Here is a 15,874-nt window from a genome sequence, read left to right as displayed (position 1 = left end):
CTGTCACCACCAGACAGCATCACCACCAGGCAGCATCACTGCCGGGCACCAGGCACTCCTGTGCATGTTAGTGAGTTAAAGATTGAGACCCACAGAGCTCCTACCCCAGCCTTACTCTGTGTGAGTGGCGGTGAGGGCTCTGGGCAGCTCAGCAGGTGCCATTTCCATTTAGCAGCTCAGTTTAAAATTGAGTTGCACAGTTTTCATGTCTTCTGTCATTTAAGGCACAGAGTGCCCAAGAGCCTGGGGCAGACCATTTGACCCCAAGTAATCAGCACGGCCTCCCATTTCGATCCTTTCCTCTGCTTTCTGTGCCGTACACCACCCCCTCTCCAAACGAACCAGCCCTTTCAAGCAAGGGCTCCTAGTCCTTCTCCTTTCCTGGGCCACCGCTGGGATGAAAGGGAGGTCTGATGTGGCAGGAATCTGACAGGAAAATCTTGCAAACAGGCACGACATCTGCAGACCAGGGTACCAACCTCCCTCATGGACAAAACACACATGGAGAGCCCCCAGGCCCAGAGGAAGAGAAACCTTTCCTTCAGTGTGCCGTCCTGGGGCCAGATCAGAGCCGTTTGGGGCAGGTGAACACTGACCCCACAAAGAAAGGCTCTCACGGAGGCGCAGTATGTGGGACCAAGCCCTGAGGAAACATCTTTTGTCACCTTCCCCAGGGTGGCAGTTTCCATCCGTGTCACCATGATGGCTGGGAGTGATGGTTAGGGTCATGACCATCCAAGACGGTTAGTGTCTCCAGATCTGGCCCAAGCAGGAGTTTCTTTTTCTCCCCATGTAGTCTTACAAAGTCCTTAGCACCGCACCGGAGCATCTAACAATATGTGTTAGATGCCGAGGCTACTATCTGGTGCAAATGATATGGTCTTTCTCTTGTCCAGCTTCTCAGAGAGTGTCTTGTCTCCCTGCCTAATGGCTGAATAACTCTGCCTTTCCCATTTTGTGGCATGGCAGCTCTCCTGAAACTCTAGATGAAAAAAGAGTGGTATTTTTACTTGGAGGCTGCTGCAATTACAATCTGTGCGTGGCACTGAAGGTCTCCTCCCAACTGTACCTATAAAAATGTGGTCATTATGCACCTTAATAAGAAAGGTTTAAAATTTCATGGTTGAAGTTAATTTGGACCCTAATAAAAATCCAGATAAAATGGAAAGAGCCAGGAGGCTAGAGAGTTTTAGAGCTCTAATGTTCTGTCCCATTTCCCAAAATATATTTGTTCAAATAATTCAAACTGTCATTACAATTAACTTGTCCTTTCATTTCCCTCTCTGAAGTCCCTCTAGGTAAACACACAATTTTCTTCTATAAATCTGCGTGACAAGTAGAGCAGTAAAATCTTTTTTTTTTCCCCCGCATCATTTATATGCATTTTGCACGGATTGAGTTGCCAGGCACTTTTCCTAAGCTGATTTCTATGGTTGCAAGTGCGCGTATCCACACACAGAGACCCCTAAAAGACTTGTGGGAGAATTCGGACAACTGGCCAAGATGAGCCTTATACATTTTCTCAAAGGCAGGATATCTTAAAAATCAGGCATCAAATTATCTGCTAAGGGCTTTGCTGCTTGCTCCGAGGAGCGGGCAATGCAGGGCTGTCCTGCTTCCCGGGTACTTTGCAAAGGGAGGGCTGAGGGACACCTTTCGTGGCATGCCAGTGATGTAGCCCCCATCTCTCCAGTGCTGGCAGGACGAGCCAGGAGACGGGGGGACACCTGGGGGCTGTGTATGTCTCCTCATGTTGGTGTGGAGGGGCCTCTGCCAGGTGTTTCTCTGCCCGGGGCTGCCGCAGGCATGTGGCTCCTGCGTGAAACCCTGGCTAAGGACCAGCTAATGACACACATGGCCAGAACTGAACCCAAACCTCTAGCCAAAACGGCTATATCACCTACACCACACCACCCCTCACAACCAGCCCATGGCTGATGGGGATCCCACCACTTCTGGCAGAGGATAGCTTTTTCTTGCCCAAATCAAGGAGTGCCACATGGTGACGTGGGATGCCCAGGCATCGAGTGCCTTGGGAAGGCTGGGTCCTCCGATCCTCGCCTCCGCAGTGGGCTCTGCTCAGCCTGGCGGTCGCCCCTGCACCGCCACAAAAGCCAGATGCCAAGAGAGGTGCCTTGCCCCCTGCTCGTGCACAATTTCCCTCCCCACCTTTCTCGCTTCATCTGAAATGGTAATTCCTCTGACCAGGAAAGTAATGACCCCGGTACATTATTTCAAATGTCATTTTTGCAAAAGAATTAATCAGCTTAGTGTGAGACTGGATTACATTTTAATTTTAATAGTGCTAAAGTCTTGCTGTTTTTTAAATACATTTTTCTGTTCTTTAAATTTCAGCAGGGCAGCATCTCACTTAGTTAGACTGTACCTTGCTGTAATCTCTCCGTTGTGGAAATTTGACAGACAATAGCCGTTATTCAGTCATCCAGGTATCAGCCTCGCCCGTGCATATTTACTTTAGTCCCATTGTCTGCATTAGGGATAATAGCCGAGATCAGGCAGCCGGGACCTCAGAGCGGTTTTATCTTCCATTGGTAAGTGTGGAGACAATCTTTTCAAAGGCACAAAGGAGGAATTAAATGACAAGTTCTCATTTATAGTCAAATGGAGATTGAGATATATACCTGCCATTTGGGCTTTTGAAAATGTGCCCTTAAATGTAAAGTAATTATTAAAATTTCTTCAGTTGTGGGCTGCAGTTTTCACAAAAGGTCTCTGTAGCTTATAGCTTAATTAACGGCTCAGTTTTCCCAAGGAGCTTTGCGTACTTCAAAGTACTTGCATGCTTCCACTACATTTCTTCTACCTTTTGAGATGCTTTTTATTTAAAATCCATTACAAATGAGGTGTTTATTCAAATCCTTTACCCCAGGCATTAGCTGATAGGTAACAGATCTCCAAACAGAATTAAAATCACATTTTAAAGTTCATACCATGAAATGGGCTCTTTTCCACCCTTTCCATCTGTTATTTTATTACCAGGTTTGATTACAGTGATCAGCACAGTGGATTGTACACATTGTACCACCAGTTTAGCATCAGCCTTTCTTGCAAACTTCTCAACACTTGCTTTTTCAGAAGGAAAATGTGAGAGAACCCATAATTTTTGCCAATACCTCATTTCTTGGCCCTTGGCTGGCAATAAGAGCCTTTTTTCAATTCAACATAGTAAGTTCTCTGGGCATAATAAATGGTAATTTACATACAGTATATTACAATTTCATATGTACACTATTTAACATAGGTACATGTCCCAGTGTATTCCTTCTTTATATGCTACCTGCATATACATTATACATATGCGTACACATCTATATATAGAGTTACTTTCTTTCAAAGACATGATTTGCTTAAAAGTAAGTAAAAGTACAATGGAGCCAGACGCAGGATGAGCGGGGCCGACATTTTCTCTCTTCGCAATTGGACCAGGTTATTCAGAGAAGGCGTATTCATCAATGGGCTTCATTTGCACAAATCCCTTGTACACTTCTGAAAATCCTGTCCTTTGCTAGGTTAATTGTCCAGATGCTCCGTGCTTCGCAGAATTGGGTTGTATCCATCAAACAGATTTCAGAGCCTAGCTGCAGGCACTATTTCTCAAAACATTGGTTGGATCTTGCAACTAGAAGTTAGACAGTGCTCATGGAATCTCTTGTAATCCAGGGGAGATGAAAGGTGAAACACATTCTCAATACCACACTTCAAATATTTGTTCTAGCTTCGTGCCTAACCACTCTCCTCTTAATAAGCAGAAAAATACAATTCATACGCTGCCTGAAGGAGATGTCTTGTTTTTATTTGCATCTATACTTTTCATCTATTGTTTTAATGAATAATATACCCTCCTTAATGGTTTTATAAGCTGTATAATTGTGTCTGGTAGAAACAGACATCAATCTCTATCAGTCATGTACACATGCATATAAAATAACAGTAAGGTAGCCTCTCCAAAAGATGTTTATTAGCTAGCATTTAAACTACAGGCAGCTCTAGTACAAAGATGGTAGGATCTAAAGGACTGTCTTTGTCATCACATAACTTCTAAGGGAACAGGAGATGTAATAAAAACAAATGGCAAAAAGTAAAGCACTAGGAATTCTTTTTTTTTTTTTTTTTTTTTTTTTTTTTTTTTTTTTTTTTTTTTTTTTTTTTTTTTTTTTTTTTTTTTTTTTTTTTTTTTTTTTTTTTTTTTTTTTTTTTTTTTTTTTTTTTTTTTTTTTTTTTTTTTTTTTTTTTTTTTTTTTTTTTTTTTTTTTTTTTTTTTTTTTTTTTTTTTTTTTTTTTTTTTTTTTTTTTTTTTTTTTTTTTTTTTTTTTTTGTATGCCAGGAGGCATTATTCATTGACAGTGCTCACTTTTTGGCTGTTGGGCTACATTTATCTCTGGTTTAATATTATTATAATGTGGGGGAGTTATCTGGCTTAATATCATTATAAGGAGGGGGAGATACCCGCTTTCTTCGAGCTGGACTGATTCAGAGGACACATTTGAAGAACTCACTGGTAACTAAGACAAAAACCTTTGGATTCCCACTGGGTGACCTGCTCAGAAATCATAACCGTGCCCCACACACGTGCTAGTTAAGCAAGTTAAGCCCCTCGGCACCTCATGAGGTAGGTAAATGTTATTGCTCCCCACTTTCCAGATGGAGGAGATGAGGCACTGAGAGGTTAAATGGCACTTGCCATGGGTAAATGCAGAAAGACTGGCAAAATGGGGGGCACAGGAACCGAGCTTCTCACTCCCCGCACTGGTGACTTCATGGTGCAGTTCTGCTGCCTTCCCCCAGCAAAGGTCCCTTCACCGCGCTGTCCTGCTGCCAGCCGCGGCGTTGGTTCCTGTTCTACACTCAAAACTGCTAATGCTGAAGAATGCACACTGTTATGTCCAGGCTTTAACCTCTCAAAAGATGAGTGGGCTATTTCTTTAATATTCTTTGCATCTTTATTGTAGTGATCTTCACCTGTCAATGTGAGAAGTATCCAGGTTTCAGCTCCAAGAAGAGCAATGTGTGGTACATGCACTGACCTGCTGGCTCAGGAGAGAAGTGGCCGGCTGGGATACAGGGCAATCCTTCCTTTCAGATACTGTCCTTCCATGGCTCCTCTTCTTGCCAGCGATTTCAGGGCTGTATTTTCTTACTTATATGACCAGACAGAACTCCGTTCATGTCAGTTATTAACAGGGCTGATGAAAGGGGAACACAGTTGTTAATTTTAGTTTCTCTCATCCATTTTGTTGCCAGTAAATCAGTGCAACCATCAGTGTGACTTAGGCAGCAATATTTGAGGCACAAGGGAAAACCTGGGTATTGTTGAGAGCCTGGAGTTGACACTTCCCTGCCATCTTCTACATCCCTTGGGATTTAGGACATAAGAATTACTGCTATGGTAAGCAGAAAATTTCACACGCCAACAAATAGTTATGGTTTTATTAGTATTTTTGTTCGCTTTTCCTTTATTCATGTGATTTATCTGAATCTTCATGGCCCAACCCCAGTCAGATGTATAACTTAATCTTATCATTGAGTCAGCTTCTAACCTCAGTCCTGGGGCTTCACGCTTCAGGCTCTGCCCACCCCACTGAGTTTCAGTGGGGTAACCAAATGTTTTGATGAACATAATCTCCACCACAGCCAAAAACTCATGGTGTTTTCTAAAAATAAGGAGCACACAAACGTGGACATAGTTGTCTTGTTGCTATCATGTTTCTACATTTGGGTTTTGCTGTCAGTGTTGTTAGCAAAGGAAAGGGAGATATCATGGGATGAAAAATGAAATGCCAAGCACAGAAGCTTGTTACAACGCTCTCCAGCAGCTTCAAAGGACTTACATCGACATTGGAGCCAGAGGCTAGACAGAGTCTCATTGAATCCCACAATATTATTCTTGGCCATTTCATCTCTGACATGCCTATGTTTCTGCAGAGAGAGGTTCTGGCAGACATCTCTCCCTCTTGATCCAAAATGCCTGAACAGAAGGACAATGTGTTGATTGGGAGAGGCACACTGGGATATACAATTTCTCTGTGGGCTGCACTTTCCTCACAGGTCTGAGGAAAATCCTTGAAAGCCACCAGTGCTCCCCTCAACACTGTTTTCTGCTTCTGGAGAGAGAAAGTGATGGTCCCAGAGACACTGCCCATTCACCATGTGCTGACTGTACATGCTACATGTCAGCTTCCCCTCGCATTTCAGAGGGGAGGTGCTACATATCATGTGCTGTGCTTAAGTTATATGGAGAACACATGCTTAAACTTCCCTGTTTTCATTACCCATGTACTCTGGGAGCCACCTTCTGTGAGTCTGTGGGCTTCTTTGCTCTGCTTCGTCATGACTCCTTACTTCTAATCTGGAAAAAAAAATGACCACCGACTCAAACATACCACCTGCACTGTTGTAACCAACCTTGTTGATCCTGGCCAGTCAACTGTCCTAAAGGTATCGATGAAGGTCCTATCCAAAGAAAGCAGAATTTGGACCCTAAGAGGAGGTATTCTTCATAAACCAATGAAAGAAATATGGCGTTCATATACTAAAGAAAAATAAAAGGATTTGCTCAAAAGCAGAGATTTTGAAAAGGAAAGGCCTCATTCAGTTCCCTTACAGGACGTGCACTGTCCAGACCTCCCCTTGCAAGTTGCATTTGTCTAACCCCTGACAGCCCATGTGAGCACTGTCTCCGGTTGTCCATTGAACAGCAGGTACCACCAGCGTGGCCAGCCCCAAATGACTATACAGCACCTTTTGGGTGAATTGTGAGCACATATTTTCAAGTATGAGAAATGACATGTGTCATAAAGCAGACAGGAGCTGGGGTGTGGGTTAGAAAGCAGCCAGCACAGCAGGTTCCTCCATGATGCCTGTGCATGGAGTTGCCCACTGGAAGATGTGTCCTCCCCTTCACCCTCCAAAGAAGCAATAAAATAATCAGTTTTCTGGCTTTGCATCCAGATTAGACCAAAAAAGAACCAACAAAAGAGAGTTTTGTAAATGTTTTCTGCTTCAGTCACTGCTGTGCCAGCATGCTTAGCTAAAGACAGACCAATATATCAAATTAAAAAATATGTAAGTGCCTGGAAAAATTAATCTTGAGTATTTATCAATTGCATGAGTGTTCTGGATGATGCACAAGCCCACATGGCCCTTCAGGCCTCTCTTCCTTGATGAATTAGATTCATTGCTCATAGCTAAGTGCACAACCATCTTTTCTTGTTTTTCTTCCTCTAGGACCATCTGGTTTCTTGTATATCCTGCCAGGCTGTTGGCATCAGATTCACTGTAGTTTCCATCCAGCATCATAGTTTTCGAATGAGGTATTCCACACGTACATGGAAACTAGGAACATAAACAAGAAATATAGCTGAACACTGGAAGAACACATTAGCAACAGAAATGATGCCTTTCTATTAACAGACAGCCTGTAAACAGTTGAGCTTGAAATTTTAATTGAGATACTGTAAGTTTCTCTTTGAACAAAAAAGTCACTATTTTTTTGGCTTGTGTTCCAAAAGGAAGCAACGTGGTTTAGCTACACTGCTTGGACAAGCAGCTACAGAAAAGATTAGAAAAATGCTTTAGCAGACATAAAAACTAACCAAAAGGTTTTCTTAGTGAGCTCTGTTCAGCCTTGCCGTCTTGAGATTCCTGGTTTTGCAGTCTTTGTGTTTATAAATATTCAAGGACAAGATGCAGTTTTATCTGTGGAAATGGCTTATCCAGTACATGTTATGGAAAAAAAAGGGCCAAGTTCTGGTTTCACAGATTCACGTGTTTTCTTCATAAATCTGATTTTAAACCAAGGAGAGGACCAGGTAAAAGCCTAATGTAAAATCCCAGCTCTGTTGAAGTTAATGTCAAAACTTGCATTGACTTTAGAAGCACCAGCATGCATCCCACAAGTCTAAAAAAAACAATGAATACAGGTAGAATTTTGAATAGCAAATACTGTCTTCTACTGTTTAAAATCTGCAGGTTTTCTGTCCCAGCAATATGGATGATATATTTGTATGCAATGAAAACAAACTCCAAAACCTCCTTTCTGCTAGGAATTCCTGCCTCTGATTCCCCAGAGACTGCTTTCCTTACCCAATAATACTTTGCCCCCAATTCCCTCCTCCACCAACTTTGATGTGTGGGTTTTCCAAGGACTTGTTTTCAAGGATAAGTTCAGCTAAAATAATTAAGTATATATACACAGAAATGTATATATCCTGAAAAAAAACCCCATATACACAAAAATGTATATATACCTGAATATGTAATGTTCAGGATATCACTAGAAAACTCTGCACTCTAGGCTATTTCTTCAAATTATTTAACCAACAGATCACATTGCTTACTGAAAACCTAAAAATCAGCTTAAGAATTGTTTTCTGTGTTCTAGTCATAGCCAAATGATTTTGTATCAGCAGATTGTGTGCAGAAAAACATGACAAGGTTGTAGCCCATTTGCTCTGTTAGACCCATCACTCCAGGAATTTTTTTGAGCCCTCCATGGGTACAGCTGAACATCAGTTGGGTTTTAAGACATATTTTATACTAAGCAGGTGTACCTCAAAAAAAAAAAAAAATCAAACCACCAAAAAAACGCAGGGAAGAATTACACTAGGCTCTTTATCATCAACTGATGACAGGTCTGGGAGATGGTGGGTGGGTGGAAGGGAAAGCGGTTAACGGCAATAAGCTAATTGCTGCAGGACCCAGCAGAGAAAGAAATTCTGCAGATTTACTCTTAGCCCTCAGGTCAAATTACAGTTCCCATGGCTTCATGTCCATGTGATGATGGTCACCCCTACGGACAAGGGAGCCTAACGTGCTGGAAACCCACCTCCACGGAGTCTTAAATTACACCCGTCTTCGCATAGGCACATACATGCAGAAGTATGCTACATAATTTCACTCTGCAGCAATTTTAGTCTATGTCTACACTAATAAATTAAACACTGCCAGAGAGCCTCCCTGGGCATGGGAACTCAGCTGACAATACTGTTAAAGCGTCAGAAATGTCTCTGAATTTTCTCCAGGCCAACAAGTACCAAAAAGTTCCCCTGTACGGTTCAGGAATAAGCATGGGCCACGGACCATTTGCCACAGGCAGTTCACAGCAACCACTCCGATTCTGAGGGAAAGAAGGTTTAGTTTTAGATACTCCATGCCCATCAGCCTTGGCCCCAGGCACATTTAATTTCTTAATGTAGACATAACATAGAGCTCTTCTCTGGGCAGCCTAACATATTCATATTAGGTTTTTTTGGGTCTTTCATAGGGAAGCAGCATTGGCTGACAAGATCTACCTTTACAGTGAGAAATGTCTCCTCTGCTTCTTCAAGACCACTCACCTACATTTTACCACAATCCCCTCAAATAATGCTGCTTATTATCTATGTTCCTGTTACCACCACTGAGGATTAATATTGTCACATGCTGAAGACTGGATAAAATATTTTACCTTGTGTAGTAAAAAGACATTTGCTGAATATAGAATTCAATGCACAAGACTCAATAAAGGGCAGATTTGTGATATAAATAACAAACTATGCCATTACTGGATGTGGGAAAACGTTCCCGAAAACTTAGCAGAACAGTAACAAACCCTCTCAAGTTCATTTCATCCCTCCAATACGGTTAAAGACAAAGGACAGGGGGTTTTGCCTTTTAAAAAAATACAGGTTTATTCTAGGCAAGTCGAACGTAGCAAGGAGGATTTTTGTTATTTCCTGTGTACTGTCAAGACACCGTCTTCTTTGGACATGGGAAGTCTGAGCAGGGCTGGCTAAAAGGCCACAGACCACTGCTCACACGCAGCAAGTGAGACACACTTGACTCACTGTGCTTGCACAGAGCACCTCTACCTTGTGTTGCAGAGAACTGCTGGGCCCTGGGTGGGGACTAGGATGGGGGCATAGATAAATCAAGATACTCAGGACCTGTTCAAGTAGCTTTCCAGAATCACACTATTGTTGAGAATGTCTTGGAGAGAGGTAAAATTTTGTCACAGGACTCTGTTGAATTTATTCCAATCGCTTTTTAAAATGTATTTAACTAATTTTTTTATGAGATGTCAACTAGGAAAGGTACTGGGCTGATAGGTGGTCTATTCTGTGCTTCAAGGAAGTCACAGGAAGAAATGCAAGGGGAAGAAAAGGACATGCAAAGCCAACAGAGTAGTTCAGACAGGGAAATGTCATGGTCAAATCATATGAAAGATGATGTCTGCATTGACATTTCTGAAAGGCTCCTACAAATTTCTCCACGAGACAACGGCAGTAGGTGACCAATGTTACCTGTGAACTAATGTGGGGAGCCCCTAATGGGAAGAAAGAAGCTGTAAAACATGGTGATATTCTGGGTGTGTGGAGTCTGAAAAAAATTTGGTCCCAATCCTTAGTGTTCAAAAGGTGATGGTGTTTTGTTTAATTACAAAGAAGAAGGGCTCACAGGTCTGTAGGATAATTCAGGCTGGAAGGGACCTCAGGAGGTCTCTAGTCCTATCTCCTGCTCACAGCAGGGCCAGGTTGCTCAGAGCTGTATCTGGTCAGGTCTTGAAAAACTCCAAGGATGCAGGATAAGACATTTCATAGCACATTAAAAAGTACAAGCATAAACTTGGCTGGCTGTTGTTTGTGTTTGGTAATGGCGAACAACTCCACTATTGAATTCAGTTTCCAGAGTAAAGCTGACTGTACAGGGAGGAAATTAATTTGCTCCGAATAACTCCTTTAGCTTAAAAATATAGCAATGGTGGCAGCTGCAGTGAAGTATCAGATTTGATACTTTCCCCTCTTGTCATCCCCACACAGTTCCAGGTTGTAGTCTTCCCCAGTTCAGGTCACACTCTCCTCTTCTCTGGTGTTTCTATGAACACCCATGAGACCAACTCCTGTTTTTCTGGTGTTAGCAATTTAGCCTGAGATGGAGTCCTCTAAACAGATCCAATTATACACCCATGGATGTCAATGTTTTCCCATTTATAGACACAAACCAGTCAATATAAAGACCAGATCATCTGTAAGAAAAAAAATGAATAAATGGATGAACAAAACAAAAGTTTTTCTCACCCTTTCCCGGAGTTTCCTCTCCTTCCGCTCTTGCACTGTAGTCAGGTAATTCACTGCCGCATATTCCAGCACCGAGAGAAAGACGAACACAAAACTGATCCACAGGTAAATGTCCACTGCTTTGATGTAGGAAACACGGGGCATGGAGGCGTTCACCCCAGTGATGATCGTGGACATGGTCAGCACAGTGGTTATCCCTGGGAAGAACCAAGAGAAATAAATGTTATTGATTGATACAGTCCATAAGGCTTTTGTCTCAAGAAAAACAGAAATTACGCTCTACATGATGCTTTAAAAGATACTAGATATGAAATAAATCTGTGGTAAGTATCTCTCCTGCCAATGCAGAACTGTTCCACTGCCTGCACTTCTGTGCGCATGATGGGTTTAGTTTTGAGGAGTAACGGAGCAGCCATCGTTTTGCCAGGAACAGCATTTAACTCCCTCCTTAACCTCTAATGCTTTAACACAGTGCTTAGAGTCAGGTCTGCTAAGACCAGTGGTGACAAGGACTCCTGTTTCCTAGCTGTACCAACCTGTGTTACAGGCACTGCCAGAAAGCAACCTAGTATTGACTTTTGGTCACAGCTAAAGAGGATTTGATCTAAACCACTGATCTTAAAAAGGACGTGCAATAACGGTAAAATGTTTTGCATGAAACAATGCAAAAGAAAGGCTTTATGTTTTTACCTCTAGGAATATTTGTCTACAGTTCAGGCTGTGGGAATCAAAAAAGCTTTGAACAACAACCACTGTGTTTTTTATATATATATATATGTGCATGTGTTTATAAATGTATATGTATGTATTTATGCTTATATACATATATATGTGTGTGAATATGTATATATTTATATACACATGTGTATGTGTGTATATATATTTAGACAGATATAGATAAAATCCTGCAAAATAGTATATACTTTGTCTGGATTTTTGCAGAGAGAAAAATATTTACAGGTTCCCAAAGCCACTTAAATAGAGAAAACAGAGCCAAAAAGCATTCATAGCTGCTTCAGCCATTTCAAAACAGTGACCACTGTAAACACAGCTACTGTTGTTCACTTTTCATCAGGATCTAATTTTTTTTTAAATAATATCCACTGAACACATTTCTTTCAGCGGAGCAGACTCTCAGCTGCCTCTTCTCATATGTTTGCTGCAGTGCATAGCTCTCTAAGTGAGACAAACTTGTGGGGCTAAAATACTGGTTTTATGCTTTTAGTATTGGAAGCCTTACATATTAACATTCAGAGATTTCTCCTATTATATTTTTGCCTTCCTCTAACCTCTGCATGGAGTGATAAACAAATTGGCTTTTTTTATGCTCAGCTGAAAAAATTTCCTCCAGTCCTGACGTAGACAAATCTCCTCCTGATGGGTTTTAGATGTCCAGAGAGGCAGATTGGTGTGCACAGGATTTTCAAGCAGCTCCTTCTTCGCTTTCCCACTCCCTCAAATGAGAGACCTCCCTACCCCAGAAATGTTGGGCCCTCAGTGGAAGGCACCCTTGGGAGAGGAGAAACCCAACCCCTGCCTCACCTCGGGACTGGTGGCCTCTCATCCCAGCACTGCAGATGTGAGAGAAAAGCTATGTTCCCTTCACTGCCCTGCTGTTGTCTGAGGCGTGATGTTACAGAGATGCCCTGAGTGTCCCCAGGGGCACACCAGATGGAGGGACACCTAAGTCCGCAGGAGCCAATAGGACTGGATCCCTTGCTGCCTTTCTTTCCCAACTTGTGAAGATGTGCCACATTGGCGCCCTCCAGGTAGCCTGGAGAAAGCCACCGGCCACAGCACCAGTGCCGGCTGGTTGGGAAGACACATGCCTGGGCTGGGACACCTCCTGTGGCAGCTGGGACATGGCAGGATCCTGCTCATGAAAGGCACTCATGAAAATTGTAACAGAAGCCTTTAACTCCCTGCAGGTGCCTAAACTCCTGTGAAACTCTACCCTCAGCAATGGCAATGCGTGTCTCGGAACTGCAGGACTGGACAACAGGGAAAAATCTTGATTCATTGACTCATAAATACTGAAACCTCTCTTCTCTGCCCAACTTTATTTTTAAAACCACAGCCCTTTCTGTCCTGAGCTAAGTATAGATCAGGAGGACTGCTTAGCGATTAAGGACTTAAGACAAACCGCAAGTTTTACATTATATTAATCATCAGATAAAACAAACATTTGCTTGCCCAATATGTTTAACGATCAAAATGAACAGTTCCCCTTCCTTCCAAAACTTCCACGTTTCAAAGATTTTCACACAGTCATGGCTTGTTGCAGTTGCTCTCACCCAAAGAGACTCTGGCAGGAACTGCTCGGCGATCGATCCAGAAGGACACCCAGGACAACATGACCATGAGGGTAGCGGGGAAGTAGGTTTGGAGCAAGAAGAAGAAGATGTGTCGGCGTAAAGTGAAGTTTATGTAGAGGCGATTGTACCAGCCTTTGAGAGAGGAGGAAAGCCAGAGTCAGTGAGAACAGCCTGGATGGTAGGTACAGAGAGACAAGATCTTTATTCTGATTTTTTATTTCTAAAGGGTAGTGAAAAGAGAAACTGATCTGTCAAAACATGTATTGTCCAGACCATGGAGACTACAGTTCAGTGACACATAATCCCAAGAGCTTTCTCGCAAGTAGTTAATATAGCATTAGCTTTAGCAATAGCATTAAATCAGAAGAGGCCATACCTGTGCTACTGTAGAAAGCCAGTCTTGATGTAGTGTGGAATTTTTGTATCAAAAACTGAGACAAAGAAATCTTTTCATCAGTTTTCAGAGATTCATTCCCATTTTTCCAATACAGCATCAAATCTTCATCAGTGTAAGCATCTTCGGGAAAGAAGAAACATGATGTGATGTGACTTTAGCTTGGAGGGAAAGCAAAAGTTAATAGATCCAGACAAAATTAACAAACACAAAGGCATCTTTGGCATGATGTAATGCCACAAATAAGTTTGCTAACAACAGCAAGTTAAAAAGATCTTGCCATATGATATACTATGACAACAACAACAACAACAACAAATCCAGGTCATCCTGATTCAGTGAAACAGATCCTCTTTTTACTCCACACTGATGAAATGACAGCTAGAATGGTACTTTTCTGCGCATCACATATCAAAAATCATAGACAGGTAATTGCTAACTGATAAAAATAACTCAGGAAATAGTCATGGGTAAAACACCTGAATTTAGAGGAAGGAGGAAACACAGACACCTCAAACTATCTTAGAATGAGAAAAGCAAAAGTGACAGGTGTGATTTGAAGCAAAAGTCCAGAAATATTTGAAGGCTGTAAATGAAAAACTTAAAGAATTAGTTAGCGCACTAGGTAGCAAGAATGGGGAATGAAAAAAGGGTTATCAAGATGGCCGGGGGCTGAGGCACATGGCATGAGATGAGAGGCTGGGGAAGCTGGGTTTGTTCAGCTGGAAGGAGTCTGTGGTGGGGTCCAACTGCTGCCCTGCTGGGGGTCATACAGAAGATGGAGACAGGCTTTTCTCACACTCTTCTCTGAGATGCAGAGTGAATGGACAAGAGGACAGGGATGCAAGCTGCAGCAAAGGATTTTTTTCCAAGCAGGTAAAAGGAAACTTTTTCAGGATGAGGGCTGTCAAACATTTCAACAGGTTGCACAGAAAAGTTGTGGAGCCACCATTACCTTGGAGATTTTCAAAACCCAACTGGACACAGCCCTGAGCAACACACTCTAAAGCTTCCTGCTCTGAGCAAGGTGTTGGAGCAGCTGACCTCAAGACCAGCCTAAAACTCTCCTCCCAATCTAAATTACCCTATGATTCTGTGATTCTGTTGTTCGTAGAGGAAAATTTCAGTTAAATAGCTGGAGGACCTCAAAACAATTAGAGGTTAGTCTTGGCACACCCTGGAGAAAGTTTACAGAACAGCCATGAAAATCTTACTGTTCAAATCAATTTCTCTGCAGAATAACTCCTTCCCAAAGAAGCTGAGCCCAAGTCACAGTGTTTGCAGGATCAGGATTATATCATACATAAACCACATGGGCGATAAAATCTAGAGAAAATTAATGATCATTATACTTAACTTTTTACTGTGACACTTGAAAGCACCACCTTCCCGTCAGAAGCAATTAACAGAGGAAAACTTCTCCCCCAGATTTCTCACCAGCAAGCTGCTGAGAACCAGTATATGTTGAACATTTCTGTTGGTGTTTTTTTTGAAAGTGCCATCTACTAAAATTCATACAAGGATGCTTTCCTTGCAAATTCCCCTGTCTTGCAGCATAAGGGCTAGAAATACAACAGAGTAAGTCAATAGAAAGACTCCCAGTAACCCTGGTGAACTTTTTTTTCGGGCTCTAAAATAGACTGTAATTTGAAATGTGTCCAGTCTATGTGTGTGCAGCCAGCCATGGAGCATGTCTAGCTAGAAACACAAGTACAACGTACAGCTTTCCAGCTCCAGCGAACACGTCTGAGAGTCCAGGGGGAAGCGGCTGAAGTCCATGTTACACATTGCTGTCACTGTGATCCTGGAAGTTGAAAATGAGAAAGGTTGGTTTCCATAAGGAGCAACGAAGGGAGAATGTTAACACAGATAAATCATTCTGCAGCTTTAAAGCCAGCAATTATGCATAATGTTAACAGAAAATCCCCAGGAAAATGCCTACCAATTCTCCAAGTCCAAGTGAGATGGATTATACACAGACACTCCAAAGGAAGCTGTAATTTCAATACCTATCAGGGAACTAAAGTACTATCTTGGGCATTATAGTAATACTAATGTCAGTATGGATACTTCCACCATGTTTTATATCC

At 42.2% G+C, this 15,874-nt stretch overlaps 1 protein-coding gene across 1 annotated transcript in view; it reads right to left on the bottom strand.

The window, feature by feature from the left end:
• Positions 1 to 7,044: 7,044 nt before the first annotated feature.
• Positions 7,045 to 15,874, bottom strand: part of GABRR2 (gamma-aminobutyric acid (GABA) A receptor, rho 2) — a 41,366-nt gene continuing 32,536 nt past the window's right edge. Inside the window, exons 5-9 of the mRNA XM_009333088.1 lie at positions 15,506 to 15,588; positions 13,767 to 13,907; positions 13,370 to 13,522; positions 11,076 to 11,272; positions 7,045 to 7,353 (exon numbers count right to left, since the gene is read on the bottom strand). Of these exons, the coding sequence (XP_009331363.1) occupies positions 7,045 to 7,353; positions 11,076 to 11,272; positions 13,370 to 13,522; positions 13,767 to 13,907; positions 15,506 to 15,588 (883 nt within the window). The remainder of the gene's footprint in view (positions 7,354 to 11,075; positions 11,273 to 13,369; positions 13,523 to 13,766; positions 13,908 to 15,505; positions 15,589 to 15,874) is intronic.

Source organism: Pygoscelis adeliae, unplaced genomic scaffold (genome assembly GCF_000699105.1).
Source record: "Pygoscelis adeliae isolate BGI_AS28 unplaced genomic scaffold, ASM69910v1 Scaffold57, whole genome shotgun sequence".
In the NCBI taxonomy this organism is placed as follows: Eukaryota; Metazoa; Chordata; class Aves; order Sphenisciformes; family Spheniscidae; genus Pygoscelis; species Pygoscelis adeliae.
Note: the sequence above shows the minus strand (reverse complement) of the source record. Positions and strands in the feature narration are given on the sequence as shown.